We start from the raw sequence: 18,330 nt of genomic DNA on the forward strand, positions 1-18,330 counted from the left end.
CTTACATTTAGATAGATAGATAGATAGATAGCTAAATAGATAGATAGACAGATAGATAACTTCATGCAAAGCGTTTATCTTTAACGTTATCTCTTACACAAAATTGATTAAAATAAAGGTGAAAATTTGAAGAAAAAATACAGGAAATTTAAACAAAGTGAACTTTGCGTGTTCACCCACAGGAGACAATTTAGCGAAATTTTTGTTAGTGGTCTCCCATGAAATTTTCTCCTTGGATGGTCTTCAAGTGCAATTATAAACCTCCTGGAAAGATATATGAATCCCTCCAGTGGAATTATAAACCCCCTGGAAAGATATATGAATCCCTCCAGTGGAATTATAACCCCCCTGGAAGATAAATGAATCCCTCCAGCGGAATTAGAAACCCCCTGGAAAGATATAATAATCCCTCCAGTGGAATTATAACCCCCTGAAAAGGTATCTGAATCCCTCCAGTGGAATTATAACCCCACCTGGAAAGATATATTAATCCCTCCAGTGAAATTATAAACCCCTAGGAAGGATATCTGAATCCCTCCAGTGGATTTATAAACCCCCTGGAAAGATTTCTGAATCCCTCCAGTGGAATTATAAACCCATAGGAGAGATATATGAATCCCTCCAGTGGAATTATAAACCCATAGGAAAGATATATGAATCCCTCCAGTAGAATTATAAACCCCCTGAAAAGGTATCTGAATCCCTCCAGTGGAATTATAAACACCCTGAAAACATATCTGAATCCCTCCAGTGGAATTATAAACCCCCTGGACAGATATCTGAACCCTCCAGTTGAATTATAAATCCCTAGGAAGGATATCTGAATCCCTCCAGTTGAATTATAACCCCCCTGGAAAGATATATGAATCCCTCCAGTGAAATCATAAACCCCTAGGAAGGATATCTGAATCCCTCCAGTGGATTTATAAACCCCCTGGAAAGATTTCTGAATCCCTCCAGTGGAATTATAAACCCATAGGAGAGATATATGAATCCCTCCAGTGGAATTATAAACCCATAGGAAAGATATATGAATCCCTCCAGTAGAATTATAAACCATAAACCCCCTGGACAGATATCTGAACCCTCCAGTTGAATTATAAATCCCTAGGAAGGATATCTGAATCCCTCCAGTGGAATTATAAAACCCTTGGAAGGATATCTGAATCCCTCCAGTGGAATTATAAAACCCTGGACAGATATAAGAATTCATCTAGTGGAATTTAAATCCCCTGAATATACATATGAATCCCTCCAGTGGAATTATAAACCCATAGGAAGGATATTTGAATCCCTCCAGTGGATTTATAAACCCCTGGAAAGATATCTGAATCCCTCCAGTGGAACTATAAACCCCCTGGAAAGATATCTGAACCCTTCAGAGTGGAGTTTCAAATTGAAAAAAGTGACTTTTGAAAACCCCTCCAGTGAAAATTAAATGACGGGCAGATTTTTGGTAATGTCAATTTGGTAATGACAATTTGGTAATGTCAATTTGGTAATGACAATTTGGTAATGACAATTTGGTAATGTCAATTTGGTAATGTCAATTTGGTAATGACAATTTGGTAATGTCAATTTGGTAATGTCAATTTGGTAATGTCAATTTGGTAATGTCAATTTGGTAATGACAATTTGGTAATGTCAATTTGGTAATGTCAATTTGGTAATGACAATTTGGTAATGACAATTTGGTAAACTATATTTACAGGTTTAAGTATACAAACTGATATTCAAACTTAGTAGCAAATGTAACAATTTGGTAATGACAATTTGGTAATGACAATTTGGTAATGACAATTTGGTAAACTATATTTACAGGTTTAAGTATACAAACTGATATTCAAACTTAGTAGCAAATGTATATTCCATGGAACTTCTACTTGTTGCTTCGTGCATACTGACGAGTTCTAGGGCATAAAGATTGCCGATAAATCACATTCTGCCTCGGCAGAAAATGCCGTTTTCCTACTTTCTCCAGCATAGATCCTCCCATAGCTCCACCCTTTAACAGTACTCTTGATATATACCAGATAAGAAAGGGTTCAATACCCTTGCGGGTCTAGCCAATTGAATACTCACAATCAGACTATCAAACATACTAAGGGTTCAATATCCTCTTGGGCTTGGGTTTGATTGTTTGGCTTTATTCTTGGATTGGATTGTTAGGCTTTATTTCTCCGCTTGGGAACAATAAATTGTACAATACTACAGTTGAGAACCCTTTGAGTTGGGTTCACAATAGAGTTCCCCGATTAAAAACCATTTAAGGAGTTCATGAGTTTTGAGTTATGATTGGACTTCCAAACAAACAGACACCCTATCTTATGAATGTTTCTTCTAATTAGCACTTGAATTCTATTTAAAAATCATAGTAATTTTATCATTAGATATTGAGCCTGTTACCAAATTCAGAGACGAGTGTAAGGAATTTGTTTAGTCCGTTTTCTTGCATTCAGGGTTCCATGTGTAGGTCAAAACTGGCTTATTTCTGTTCTTAATCATTTAGTAACCCAACAAATACTCAATTTAATTCAGAAACCAAAAGTCAAGCTTCAAATCGTTAAATTTTTACAGTTGTGTGTCGTCTTTACAGTGGTAACCCTTTGCTGTATACTAATGTACAATGGTTGTTTTTAGAAAAACACAACCATGTGAATAGACTTGAACCAAAACATCAAATTGAACCCAGTATTCAAGTCTTGTCATAGTCCAAAAATATAGTTACAGGTAACATCACGTTTGCAAAAATATAAAAATAAAATGGATGAAGCTAAATTACTTCGTTATATTAAATATTGAATAGTTTGAATATTTTTTTATCTATTACTAAAATTAAGGTAATTTTAGACCAGTAAAAAAGTCCTTCGAGTAGGAATATTTAACCATAGTTACCTTCAAAGAATACAACTTTAATCACAACCTTTAACTCATAAAATTAAATATTTAAAATGACAACATTGATTATTTACCAGAAAATTAAGTTTACAGTTGCAGGGAACCAGAAATTTAGTGAAAAGACTAATTAAAACCCGTACAGTCGTCTTTTATGTTAGGTTTCCTGCGAAAAGGTTAAATCGTTTACCAAAAATTTCGCATTTTTGCAAAACTTTGCTTTAATTTGAAACGACAAACGAAAAATGCGAAAAACTTTCGCAAAATGAGAAATGTGAAAATTTTGCGAAAAAAAGCAAAAAAATGCGAAACTTTTGCGAAAACAATAGGGAAGAGAAATTATTAATTATGATAAAATAAAACTTCTAACGCTGTGCTCTCAGAGCAGAGAATTCCACAAGGCTTTTTGCGAAATTAATTGCTGCAGCTTTGGTTTTCGCTGAATTTTTTTGCGAAATTATTTTTCTTAAAATTTCGTCCTTTTTGAATATCAATATGTGTATATTGTTATTCAAAAATCCCTACATACACTGTTGACAGAAAACAAATTTAATTATTTTCACCTAAAATTCCCTAATTCAGCGAGAAAAACCTTCGAAAACTTTTTGGGTAAACAATATTTTCAAAAGAAAGGGGGATTATTTTTCAAGAAAATATACAACCTTGATCCTAATGTACAACCTTGATCCTTATATACAACCTTGATCCTAATATACAACCTTGATCCTAATATACAACCTTGATCCTAATATACAATCTTGATCCTAATATAATTAGAAAAAGACAATATCTCCGCTGTCCTACCACAATACAATAATAATTGAATAAGGAATCTTGGTAACTTTGTCATGAAAAGAAAAATGAAAAAAAATAATTCCTGAAAATGTCAAACAATATTAAATATTGATATGAATTGTAATATTTTTAAAGACGAGTTCTTAAAGGTCAAAATGAATAAAAGGCTTATTACAGGGTGTCCCAATAAACATGGAAATTAATTAACGACTTTTTAATCGTCTTCAATCGACGCAGAATTTTTTGTGAACCCATATATTTGCATTATCAACAAGAAGACTACAATATCGTGATAACTTTGTTTTTCCTAGATGCAGTTTGCAATTTTTAAACTTTTGAAAATAAAAAAGATTTTAAAAGTTTGTCCAGAAGTCAAATTTGTGTTCTTTGAATCTCAAGTTCAAGCATCTTATGCAGGCCTATTTTTTCATTTTCTGCAATACGGAATAAAATGCGTTAGCAAAAAACAAACAGGGCCGACAAATTAGGGATCGAAAACACAAAAATAAGTTTTTGTTTGAAAAAATGAAATATTGAAAAAAAATTATAAATATTAAATTTAAATATTACTAATCATAAATAGTGTTTGCGAAGCACTACTGTAGTTTGAATGTTCTATTAAATCTCTATAGTTCATGTTTATAAACTAAATATAAAAATTAATAGGTCATGACATTTAAATCTTTAACGGGAAAAGTCTGAAACATACAAATCAGCTGATCGAAACGCCTAGTAGCACCGGCGCCTACGGAGGCGCCACTATTAAGCGCCGGGGTATATAAAGCCAGATCTTACACTGAAAAAGTATCAGTTGATCATTCACACAGACAACAACATGAAGGTGAATAATATTTACTAAAAAATTATTATTTTTAAAATCTGTGAAATTTAATTTCAAGTTTCTAGATTTTATTTAAATATTAATATTTACATTGTTTGAATTAGGCTTTCATCTGCGCCGCTCTGCTGACCCTGACAGCTGGTGATCAATCTCACCATCAGTCCATCAAGCTTGGAAATGCTCCTTCTGTCTCTTCCTCTGTATTTAAACCTCACTTTGCAGCCGCCCCTGTCCACCACGCTGCTCCCTACCATGCTGCCCCTGTTGTCCATGCTGCCCCTGCCCCTTATCATGCCCCTGCTCCTTATCACGCCCCTGCTCCCTACCACGAGGAGAAAGAGACCCCTGAGCCCTACTCCTACACCTATGGAGTTTCTGATGACTACTCTAAGGCTGCTTTCCAGGCTGCTGAATCTGCTGATGGCAGTGGTGCTGTTGTCGGATCTTACTCTGTTGCTCTTCCTGATGGCAGAACCCAGCACGTTAAGTACACTGCTGACCACTACAATGGATATGTTGCTGATGTATCTTACGAGGGAGTTCCCGTCTACCCAGAGGTTAAGGCCTATGCACCTGCTCCTTATGCCCCTGCACCTTACCATGCTTAAGTATATGATGTAATGCAGGATATTTATCTAATATTTATTTGAAATATATCTCGCAATTATTCTATATTATTGTTTGCTTTATATACAAAATTAAAGTGTCACTATACATGAAAAGTAAATTAGTTTACATAACTTATCTTCTTTCTTATTTGCTTTCTCAATTTTGATCAAACATATCAAGATTCTAATTCTTAATAATAAAATGTTATGTTTTTTTAATAAAATTTGTAACTATACATTGTTAACGTGACCTGCAAACTCTTTTCTATCCATCATATAAAATTAAATCTAAGGGGAAATGACGAGTGCAAGGGAAAGCATGTTAAAAAGCAATTGAGTTTTTGCCACAAATTCAAATTTTCTAATCCCTATATATTTTTGCAAACTGATGGTGTAAACCTATGATACTTCAAACTTAGACTATTTGGTCTAACATAATTCATAGTTTGAGATATCAAAGATTTACGATTTTGAGTTGAAAAGATATTGGGATTACAAAAACAGAGTTCGTGGCAAAAGCTCAGTTCCTTTAAATTAATATGACCATATGTCTTGCGAACTTTTCCACATCTTTAGCGCGTTTTTGCGCATTTTTTTTGCACAAAATCGGAAGTATTGCGGAAAACGTAATTTTTTTACGCAAAAAAATAATATTTTTAAGCAAATTTACCAAAATTGATAGTTTCATTCAAGTTTCAGCACAGAATCAAACAAATGAAGGTTTATTAAGATATTTACATATAAACACAGCTATGATAATGCTACTCTGAATTGGTTACTTTTTGTCGCATTAACTTCAAATTGAGGGACAAAAATTAATAAAAAAGACATTAGACAATTGAAAATTGATGCATGGTTTTAATTAGATTTATGAATCTTTGTGTGGTGGCAACCTTTGATTTTTCAAATGCTGACTTGCAATTGCAAATGATTAAAATATCAAAGGTTCATGACTTATGCCCACTGAGATATAGACAAACCTGAGTTATTAAATTTGCATACAAACTCAACTTTTAAGTGTCTCAACACTTTGGCCTTTGGTTTTACCTCACAAATCATAAATCCTTTTTTTCTAGGCTTAGACATAAACATTTAAAAATACTACGTGTCTGTTTCTAGCTAAAGGTTAAAAGGAGAGTTGGCAAAATCTGCTCGATTTTTGTGTGAGAGCTCTTAAAGTCCGATTTTTTTGCAGATATTTTGCAAAAATTTCACTAAATATTTAGAATTTGCAAAAAAAATTTGTGCTTCAGCTATATAACGTTTTTTTTTCGCTGATTCTTAAAAAATAGCCGGACAGCTTTCAACAAATATTTTAGAAAATTATAATCAATTGTTTCAATTTTTTTAAAGGGTTTTTCGAATATCTATGTACATTTTAGAATCATAGCTAAATTTTTACGACAGTGTTTTCGCAGATTTGTAAAACTCCCTTCTAAGTATCAAAGTATTGAAAACAAGTAAATTAGATAGATAGATAGATATATAGATGGATAGAAGGATAGATAGATAGATCCAGACAGACAGATAGAGAGGGGCATCGTTTTTATGAACGAACAAAAATATTTTTAGAACGAACGATTTTTTTGTGAAAAAGAGTGTCGTTTAGAAAAAAACGAACGACAGACGAACGAAAATGGATTATTAAGAAATATGTAAAATTATCATTTTTGAAAAACTAACGAAAAAAACGAACAATTTGAGATTGTTCAAACAAACTTGAAAAAATTATTATTTTTTTACTGAACAAACGAATTTTCCAAAAGACTTTAAAAAAAGCTTTTGTTTTTTCACTGAACTAGCGATTTTTTTGGAACAAATTTTTTAAACTATCTTTTTTTACTAAATGAACGATTTTTTCGAACAGAGTTTTGAAAAAAATCTTTTTTTCTGAATGAACGATTTTGTTAAACGAACGTTTTTAAAAAACAAACGATTTTACTGGACGAACAATTTTACAGAACTATAGTTTCATGAGAAAACGAACGTAATAGCATAGAAAATAAACGATGATTTTAAAAACAAACGAAATACATTTTTTGATCCATTGAAAAAAAACTAACGAAATGGGTCGTTCAAATACGATGAACAAAAAAATACACAAATGCCCATCTCTACAGACAGATTATTTCATGCAAAGTTTTTATTTTTCACGTTATCTCTTACACAAAATTGATTAAAAGAAATGTAAAAATTTTAAGAAAAAATACAGGAACTTTTAACAAAGTGAATTTCGCGTTCATCCACAGGAGACAATTAAACGAAATTTCTGTCTCCTATAAGATTTTCTCTTAAGTTGGTCTCCAATATAAGTAAGACGAGTTTGGATGAAAACTTCCTGCACTGAAGATTGTAATGTTTTCTTTATAACTAGGCTTTCAGGACGTTTAGTGCTCATCTTCGATTTAAACTTTTTATTCTTGCTCCATCTATACTGCAGATTTCTCGACTTTAATTCATAAATAACAAATAAATTTCGCAGATTTATCTTTTTTCTGTTTTCATGGATTTGGAAAACACGAAATTAAACAAACATTAATACAAGAAACTGAGGTTGAAATGAAAAAATTACAAGAAGTAGATAGTAGAGTTAACTTTAGAGTAAAGTGCGTTATTTGTCATATATATCTTTTAACCTCAATATCATTGCAAGTGGATATGTCTACCTTACTAAAATTACTTCGTTCTAAACTAGACTATAATGATCAGGTTTGTATATCTTCAGTCGTGAAATTTACTGTACACACGAATCTCGGTATTTGTACAGTCTAGGAGAGTACATTTGTTTATTGTGAATTGTTTACTTAAAAATAAGTTTAATATACATGTAATATATTATTTAACATTATTATTATTATTATTATTATTATTAACCACGTGGATTTAACGGTTCTGTCAATATTCCAGAAAGCTGTGACTTTCAATCACAATTTGACCTATTAAACATAACTTTTTAGCCTTTCTTCTTTTTATACTTTTTTGCCGGCATATACTTTTTGAATGAAAAGTATAAAACTAACAAATTTGTAAGTTTAAAGATTGTTTAGTTATAGACCAAAACACATATGACTTCAAATAGAAGAAACCGAACGCGTCTTACTCTGGTTAGTCCGGTGTGTAACACTAAGCCAAATTTTCATGCAAAGAATATAATTTGATTAAAGTTTACGATAAACTGGTCGTTATTCAAGCTTAATTATAATTGACATTATTGTTCTGCAATTTCCTTGACTGTAATCATGTTGTGCGTCTGTACCAGAAGAGTGTATGTAAGGAATACCGAACTCGTCTGCAAAGCAGTGCGACTGGCTTTCTCATGCCAGACCAGCGCCATTTCCTTTCCCTTTATTCCTATTCCCTGAAGAAATTATATTGATGGTAGATTTCAATATAAACCTTATTATACACTATCTACATGATGGAAACATTAAATATTTGGACACCCTTTTTAACTGCGGCCAATTGCCTCTTATCCCTTTGCCATCAAGGGTTACTAATTCATCTTCATTAATATACAATATATCATCACACACACCTCTGACCCTTCAGTAGAAGTTTAGTGACTAGTCTAATAGCTTTATTTGTTTTAATCTCAAGTGGTTTTGATAATATGATTTAGTTGTTCATCATGGGCTGATCTAGGTGTAAAAGGAGGGGTAAGATAATTCTTTAAAGGGAGTGTTCGCAAAAAATAAAAGGGGGTATAGGCTTAATGCGATAAAAAAGCGCTTTTGATCGCTACTAATCTTACTTCTATCTGTTGCGTCTATAAGGAGAAAATTGTTAAAGACGTCTCATACCGAATAACACGGCGTCCATACAAATTGAGAAAATTTCAACATACGACTTAGACCGTAAAAAAATTAATTTAATTTCAAACAAATCATTCAGATATTACAACCTATAGTCATCGATTATCTTTCGCCACATTTGGATATATTTGATATTTCATACTAGTTTTGATTTTGTTTTTTTAAATAATATTTAGCTTACAACTTGTTTTCGAACATTCCTGGAAAATATGAAAATGTCGTCTTCATTACCAAAAATCCTCGAAACAGGAATAAATGTTTTTGTAAGTAACTCTCAGATCATAACATTTACTTTTTATTATGGTGATTGGGCTATATATAAATGTGGCGAAAGATAATCGATGACTATTGGTTGTAATATCTGAATGATTTGTTTGAAATTAAATTGATTTTTTACGGTCTAAGTCGTATGTTGAAATTTTCTCAATTTGTATGAACGCCGTGTTATTCGGTATAAAAAAAAATTTTAAAAGTGAAAGTTTTCTATTTTGCAAGTGGGCTGTACGAAATCTTCAGATAAAATAGAAAAACTGAAGTTCAAATACAAATCAGCTGATTGAAACGCCTAGTGCACAGGCGCCTACGGAGGCGCCACTACTAGGCGCCGGGGTATATAAAGCCAGGGCTTACACTGGAAAAGTATCAGTTGATCATTCACACAGACAACAACATGAAGGTGAATAATATTTACTAAAAAATTATTATTTTTAAAATCTGTAAAATGTATTTTTAAGTTTCTAGATTTTATTTAAATATTAATGTTTACATTGTTTGAATTAGGCTTTTATCTGCGCCGCTCTGCTGACCCTAGCAAGAATCTGCTGATGGCAGTGGTGCTGTTGTCGGATCTTACTCTGTTGCTCTTCCTGATGGCAGAACCCAGCACGTTAAGTACACTGCTGACCACTATAATGGATATGTTGCTGATGTATCTTACGAGGGAGTTCCCGTCTACCCTGAGGTTAAGGCCTATGCACCTGCTCCTTATGCCCCTGCTCCTTACCATGCTTAAGTATATGATGTAATGCAGGATATTTATCTAATATTTATTTGAAATATATCTCGCAGATATTCTATACTATTATTTTTTTACAAACATAATTAAGGTGACACATCACCAAGAACATTGGCGTAAATAAGGGGGGTTATTGGGGTTACTTACCCCCCCTCCCCTAGAATCCTTGAGGTAATTACCCCCCCCCCTCTAGAATATTAGGGGTAATTACCCCCCCCCCCCTTACCACGATCTACAAACATCCCTAGTAACTTGATCTTCATTCTCCATGTCCATGATTACCATTGAAAGGAAAAATGTATAAAAAAACATGGGATTTATCCTGGTCTTCAAGTACCCCAGCAGGGTTAGGATTAAAAACTGTGAACATTAGAACGCTCGAACTTTTTCAACTTCATACATAAAATTTTTCAACACATTTTTTTAAAGCATAAGGTAGAGTGAAGGGCGTTCAAATGGCTAGGTGTTTCAAAAAATCTAAAATTGTCTTAACTTTGTCTTACGTATTTTTTTAATTTCCTTGTAAAATTTATTTTTTAACATGTGTCACATGATAATACAAAAGTATAAACAAATATTTCCAAACATTTTCCGTCATACTTTTAAAACTTTTTTTAAAATCTCCCTAGCCCCCTAACCATTGTTAGAGTATATAATTGAATGTGATATTATATTTTATTTGTTTTATGTATACAATGCACACTTAAAGCGAGGATTTTTGTCCACTAAGTGTCTCTCCTATAACATGGAACAACAGAAAAGTCGAGAGCGAGACAATTGCGACCAACTAGTTAATCGTCGTTTTAATTGCGTTGTAGGTATAACAAATAAAATTTATTATGAAATATCAACTATTTATGAATGCGTCAAAAAAATCTATGATTTTAGGTTGTAATATCTGAATAATTTCTTTGGAATTAACTTGATTTTTTACGATCCGTGTCGAATATTGCAACTTTCTGAATTTGTATGGACGCTATGTTCTTCGGTATGAGTCCTTTTTAACCATTTTCTCCTTATACAGACGTAAGATTAGTAGCAATCACAATCGAATATTTTTCGAAAGAAGCTTACACCCTCTTTATTTTTTCGCGAACACTAATTTTAATGTATAATAAAAAATTCTTACTTATTACACTTTTCCAAATCAGAACTGATGAGAAGATAAGATAACTCTTGAAGCAAAACGAGCCCATTCACATTACACAAAGCAAATAGAATGGTTGAAATAGCGTTGATAATTTATCAAAACTGTCTAACAACATAAAAATAATGCATTCTTGAAATTTTAGAGCTAAGAAATGCAATTCAAGAGCTCCATAAAGATCTTTAGTAGGTCCGAAAGATGGTTATACATGAAATTGTGGAATTTGGTTATAGTTTTACATCAATTATGAAACAGCACTAAGGTTGAATTAAAACATTTCATATAAGATTTTCAAACCAAAAATGTCGGGTCTACTTTGACCAAATATTCTGTTGTGAGCAAGCTATGGGAAGCCACTGAAAAGTTCTTAGGGATGACAATATATGGGCAAAATCCTTTGCAAGAACTGAATTGTTTCCTTTGGAATGAACAAGCTCCCAACAAACTCAAGCTAATGTCAGGAACTGTTTTCAAGAGGACTGAACACCTTGAGCAGCTTGATGATCCTCTTCTCCCTGAGCAGTTTGATGATCTTCTCCTCGCTGAGCAGCTTGATGATCTTCTCCTCGCTGAGCAGCTTGATGATCTTCTCTTCGCTGGGCAGCCTAATGATCCTCCCTTCGCTGAGCATCTTGATGATCTTCTCCTCGCTGAGCAGCTTGATGATCTTCTCCTCGCTGGGCAGCCTAATGATTCTCCCTTCGCTGAGCATCTTGATGATCTTCTCTTCGCTGGGCAGCCTAATGATCCTCCCTTCGCTGAGCATCTTGATGATCTTCTCCTCGCTGAGCAGCTTGATGATCTTCTCCTCGCTGGGCAGCCTAATGATTCTCCCTTCGCTGAGCATCTTGATGATCCTCTCTTCGCTGAGCAGCTTGACGATCTTCTCCACGCTGGGCAGCTTGAGGATCCTCAGGTCGCTGAGCAGCTTTATGATCCTCAATAATAAGAGGAAGCAGATCTAGCTATGTCGGAAAAAATTGTTTTTAACTTTTATTAGTGCTTGGGGTGAAAAATAGTAAAATCAAATAATCTAAATTTTTGTTGAAGTCCATTCTTGTCGGATTTTTATGTTTATTTTTGTTCGTGTTTTTTTTACTTGAAAAATATTTTTTAATAGGAATAAATATACTCATGAAAAATAGTGTTGTAAGAAACATTTTTACTGGACCAGCTTAAACGAGTGTAAAAAAGGATAAAGTTGAACACTATAACCAAACAACAGAATTAATAACCAACCTAAGTGAAATATATGACCAAAAACAGCAATTTGAATTGCTTTAAAGCAACCTTTGTATCTGAAGCAATGCCGAATTATTTCCATTTTCTCTTCGGTTTCTTACTCAAATATCTTCAAACTATAGAATGTATGTTTTTTTAAACAATTTGTGTTTAACTATTGTGAGTTAAAGGTGTTTTTCCTAAACATCGGAAAAGTTAAGCTTAACTATACCCAAAAAACGCACTTTACTCTACAATTGATAACCTTTTTGAGTTTAATATAACTTTTTTTAGAAATATTTTTTATCTTTAAAGTTTTACTTTCTGTCCTATTTCAACTGACCATGCAAAGGAATTGAGTCTTTGTAACAAACTCTGATTTTCTAATACTTATATGATTTCCACCTGATGGTGTAAACCTTTGATATTTCAAACTTCTAGATTATTTCATCTAACAGAATTCATAGTTTGAAATATCTAAGGTCTACGGCATTGGGTTGCAAAGATATTTAGATAAGAAAATCATAGTTTGTGACAACGACCCAATTCCTTTCATGGGATAAAACTTTACAGGGACGGGTCATGTGACCATGTGACCATGTGAGGTTCCACAAAAAATTCAGTTCATCCATTTACACGTGATTGGATTCAAACAAAAACAGACAAACTAATAGACAAACCATTGAAATGCCTTATTTATAGGTTTTTTAGTAATTTATTCGAATTATAGAAAAAAATATATATATTTTATTCATTTGTTTATTATTTTGATAATATTTAATAATCTCTACACCAAACTACTGCTGACAATATCTAATCACATATTCCTGCACAAAGAAAATCATAAATAATGCTTTTATTGAAACCATTTGCGTAGAACATAAATCAAATCAGATTTTTTAAATCAGCGAACTGTGTTAAAAAAGTGCATTTTTCACACTGTTCCCCCCCTATCCGTACTGGGAAGGGACGGGGAGTCATTTACCAGACCCCTTCTCCTTTAAATATATAATTTTAAACGATTGAATTGAGGCTGTTTACTTTTTATGACCTTTTCTTTAAAATACCCGGTCACAAGAAATTTGTACATTTTCGGTTTTTTGTGAATTCACTTGGTATTTTTGAATACACTTTATTATTATTATAATTTAAACATCACCCCCCCCCCCCTCCTGCCCGTATGTGTAATAATGCCCTCTTTAATAGTACTCCAATTTTAATTTATAATTTTTTTTTTCATTCGTCAAAAAAAGTACAAGTTTAACCTTAATAATTTTAAGCTTAGCATTTTTTATTAAGAAAAAAAGAAAGAGGCTTACTAGCATAGTTTCTCCCTACAGGAGGTATAGGGTTACCCACAAAGGATGAGACTGTAAAGACGACCAAAAACTATTAAAAATTGCGAGTTGAAGCTTGATTTTTGGTTTCTGCACTCAATTGAGTTTTTGTTGGTTTAATAAATGATTAAGCACAGATAAAAGCCAGTTTTAGCCTACAAGGTACCCTGAGTATAAGAAAACGGACTGAACAAATTACGTACAATCGTCTCTAAAGTGTTGTGTCCCCTTAACAAAGTTTGTAAAAAAAAAAATAATATAGAATATCTGCGAGATATATTTCAAATAAATATTAGATAAATATCCTGCATTACATCATATACTTAAGCATGGTATGGTGCAGGGGCATAAGGAGCAGGTGCATAGGCCTTAACCTCAGGGTAGACGGGAACTCCCTCGTAAGATACATCAGCAACATATCCATTGTAGTGGTCAGCAGTGTACTTAACGTGCTGGGTTCTGCCATCAGGAAGAGCAACAGAGTAAGATCCGACAACAGCACCACTGCCATCAGCAGATTCAGCAGCCTGGAAAGCAGCCTTAGAGTAGTCATCAGAAACTCCATAGGTGTAGGAGTAGGGCTCAGGGGTCTCCTTCTCCTCGTGATAGGGAGCAGGGGCGTGATAAGGAGCAGGGGCATGATAAGGGGCAGGGGCAGCATGGACAACAGGGGCAGCATGGTAGGGAGCAGCGTGGTGGACAGGGGCGGCATGGTGGACGGGAGCTGCATGGTAAGGAGCGGCATGGTGGACAACAGGGGCAGCATGGTAGGGAGCAGCATGGTGGACGGGGGCAGCATGATAAGGAGCAGCATGGTGGATAGGGGCAGCATGGTATGGAGCAGGGGCATATCCAGCACCATGGGGAACAGCAGCAGGTGCATGTACTCCTGCAGCATACTTCTCAGTATTATGATAAGCATCAACAGCTTGAGGAGCAGCATGAGGCTGGCTAACTACAGATGCTACACCAGCAAAGTGAGGTTTAAATACAGAGGAAGAGACAGAAGGAGCATTTCCAAGCTTGATGGACTGATGGTGAGATTGATCACCAGCTGCTAGGGTCAGCAGAGCGGCGCAGATAAAAGCCTAATTCAAACAATGTAAATATTAATATTTAAATAAAATCTAGAAACTTATAAATGAATTTGGCATATTTCAAATTAATAATCTTTTAGTAAATATTACTCACCTTCATGTTGTTGTCTTTGTGAATGATCAACTGATACTTTTCCAGTGTAAGCCCTGGCTTTATATACCCCGGCGCCTAGAAGTGGCGCCTTGAGGCGCCGGAGCATATGGGCGCCCCCTGCTTCGATGGTTCATACTTTTCCGTTAACTATTTAAATGTCATGACCTATTGATGGTAGTAGGGGCTTGAACTGGTTATTAAAGGCGCGGTTTTCATGGCGTCATACATTTCAAGATACCTATATATATATACGTACATATAAAAATACATATACATTAATGAATATTATATATATATATATATAAAGCAATAATCAGAGTAGCTTCTAAGTTTTCATGTTTATTAATATATATAAATGTATATGAGGATGTACGTGTGTTAAAATCTATATATAGATGAAATTGATATTAATATATTTTTAGATGTAGATATTGTAATATCATAGTTCATGATTAATTATGTTTTTACAATGTTAATATTGCATATATATTGCATATATATTGCATATCAGTATTGCTAACATTGAAATGATACATGCAACTTCACAGTACGCATCTATCTCAATTATAAACATGATTTTTATTGTTAACACAATTTCAATTAGTTGGCCTTTACGTGCTTTTTACTGTTCTTCCACATTGCACATGTTTGTGCACGTGTATGAGAAGTATACTGTATAGTATATTCTTTGCATTGCGCGTTCTATTTTTGGTTTTGCAAATTCTATAATATTATCGAGACTTACACATACAGGTTATAGTAGTGCAGTTAATAATTAGTATACTCTACTCATGCAATCTTAGAAGACAAGAAGACATGAAGACACGCAGACAAGAAGACAAGAAGACAAGTCGAAGACAAGAAGACAAGAAGACAAGAAGACAAGAAGACATGAAGACAATAAGACAAGAAGACAAGAAGACAAAAAGACAAGAAGACAAGAAGACAAGAAGACAAGAAGACAAGAAGACAAGAAGACAAGAAGACAAGAAGACAAGAAGACANCAATTTGCACTGTACAGTGTAGAATCGAAGAGCAAGGAAGGGAAGTGAAATCACTAGGTAAAATATTACAACTACACAAACCTGTAATCCAATTTATTTCTTTAAATTCAAATTTATTTGATGGGATGGCAAGTCTGGTAGCATGCTGGTAAGAAATTGATAGAGAAGCCGCAAAAAAGGAAAGACACGAAAATTTAAATCTTTTAAAACCTAAAATTTTTCTCTTAAAAAAAAATCTTCTTTTTTCTAAATTTATTTAAAATAAAACTTTTTTTCTTTGTATTCTCTTATTGATGACCACGCATTTGGAACTTTGACCCTTTTGGGGGCTTTTGGAGCTTTTCCTAGTCAAACTTCTTTATATTTTATTTCCTACTGTGCGAGGGCAGTGAATTAGGTTTGGTATGGAATTGGGTCAATTCGATTTAAAAATAAATTTCTTTCCAATTTTTTCTTCGTTTTAGTGCTTTTCTGATTCCAAAGTTGGTTTTAAAATTGGCCAAACCCAAATGCACTTTTGGTTTAGAATAATATTTTCCTAAACTAGTTTTTTTTTCATAAAGATGATGCAACTTGTGTTTAAATCTACAACTAATAAAAATATAAAATCTTTAAAAAAAAATCAAGGAGCATACATTTGGATAGTTGAGTAGTTGGATAGTTGGATAGTTGAATAGTTGAATAGTTGGATAGTTGAGTAGTTGAATAGTTGGATGATTGAGTAGTTGGATAGTTGGATAGTTGGATAGTTGGATAGTTGGATAGTTGGATAGTTGGGTAGTTGGATAGTTGAGTAGTTGGATAGTTGGATAGTTGGATAGTTGGATAGTTGGATAGTTGGATAGTTGGATAGTTGGATAGTTGGATAGTTGGATAGTTGAGTAGTTGGATAGTTGGATAGTTGGATAGTAGGATAGTTGGATAGTTGGAAAGTTGGATAGTTGGATAGTTGGATAGTTGGATAATTGGATAGTTGGATAATTGTATAGTATGGTATGATATCTATAATATTTCATATATTATTTATTAAATAAGATTCCTACACAGTTAGAGACAAAGTAAATATGTAAATAACTCTGAAACTATATATAAATATATAGATAGATAGCTAGAAAGATAAGACGGGTTAATAGCTCTATTTTTGTTTGTATTTGCTCCCTGTTACTTTTCAGTTCAGGAATCTATCATAATTTATACAAAAATAAAAAAAATGATCAAATTATTTTTTTCTGAAGTTTCCAAAAATTTGTGAGAAATTTTTTGGACAACATTTGGGATTTTTAAATGTGTCTTAAAATCTGCTAGATGTCTTTTGCCCCTGCTGCAGTGTTTAGATTGGTTTTCAAGATAAGTGGAGACACTTTTTGCATTTCCCCCTGTCCTCACTATCCCGTCTCTCCGACGGGGTAATTTGACGTAAACAGGGATAAAAACACAGGTCCCAAGATACTGGACCTGAAGGAATAGATTAGAAAAATCTCACTAACAAGCTCTGCAAAAACTTCTGCTAAAAGAAATGGTTGCCAACATTTCAGTTTTTTTTTCTTTGTTATTTTTATTTTTCTTTGTTTATTTTTTTTATTTTTTTTCCACTTTTCCAATTTTTTCGCCTTTTTATTTTTCTTTATTTTTATCCATTTCTGTCTTTGTATCCTCTCCATTTTTCTATTAGTTATTTCTTCTGATAGTAAGGTAAAAGTATAATTGGGTAAGTGCAGAGTGTAATTATCAAGCGTGTACAGTGTTCAATGTCCAGTCAAAAGTGCACAGTTTACTTTGTACAGTGCACAGAGCACACAGATAAAGTGTGCAATTTGCACTGTACAGTGTACAGAGCACAGATAAAGTGTATAGTTTACACTGTACAGTGTACAGAACACATATGAAGTGTGCAATTTGCACTGTACAGTGTACAGAGCACATATAAAGTGTATATTTTACACTGTACAGTGTACAGAGCACAGATAAAGTCTAAAGTTTACACTGTACAGTGTACAGAGCATAGATAAAGTGTATAGATTACACTGTACAGTGTACAGAGCAAAGATAAAGTGTATAGTTTACACTGTACAGTGTACAGAGCACAGATAAAGTGTATAGTTTACACTGTACAGTGTACAGTTTCCCTGTACAGTTGGCAAGAACGCACAGATGAAATGTACAGTTTTTATTCATGCATGAATAATATTTAACAATTTTTCTTTGATAAATTTTTTAACTTCTCCTTTTTCCCCTTCTTTTTATCCTTGTTTCGGAAATGTCGTTGTAACTTCAAGTACAATCTTTTATTTAACGACGGAGGTTGTCTGATTCACAACAGTACCTCTCCCAGTATCTCTAACAAAATGCGCAAACCATTTTTTTTGTGAAACTAAAATAGAAAATTATATATTCTAAAAGTGTTAAACATAGAAATCTTATTCAATTTAGATTAGATAATGATGGTTAAGGTACCGTTGTGAA

At 33.5% G+C, this 18,330-nt stretch overlaps 2 protein-coding genes across 2 annotated transcripts; one reads left to right on the top strand and one right to left on the bottom strand.

Moving 5' to 3' along the window:
• Window positions 1-4,752: 4,752 nt before the first annotated feature.
• Window positions 4,753-5,203, top strand: LOC111707410 (cuticle protein 19; the record flags this gene model as incomplete). The annotated part of the gene is made up of 1 exon (XM_023480514.1): window positions 4,753-5,203. A coding segment is annotated over one exon (387 nt), but the record flags the coding sequence as incomplete, so codon positions are not given.
• An 8,727-nt stretch (window positions 5,204-13,930) lies between these two features.
• LOC111707417 (cuticle protein 8) lies at window positions 13,931-14,970 on the bottom strand. The gene is made up of 2 exons (XM_023480520.1): window positions 14,863-14,970; window positions 13,931-14,759 (listed from the first exon to the last, which is right to left on the bottom strand). Exons 1-2 carry the CDS (start codon window positions 14,866-14,868, stop codon window positions 13,995-13,997), a joined length of 771 nt encoding a protein of 256 aa, XP_023336288.1. The 5' UTR covers window positions 14,869-14,970; the 3' UTR covers window positions 13,931-13,994.
• Window positions 14,971-18,330: the final 3,360 nt, after the last annotated feature.

This window comes from Eurytemora carolleeae, unplaced genomic scaffold (genome assembly GCF_000591075.1).
Source record: "Eurytemora carolleeae unplaced genomic scaffold, Eaff_2.0 scaffold272, whole genome shotgun sequence".
NCBI lineage: Eukaryota > Metazoa > Arthropoda > Copepoda > Calanoida > Temoridae > Eurytemora > Eurytemora carolleeae.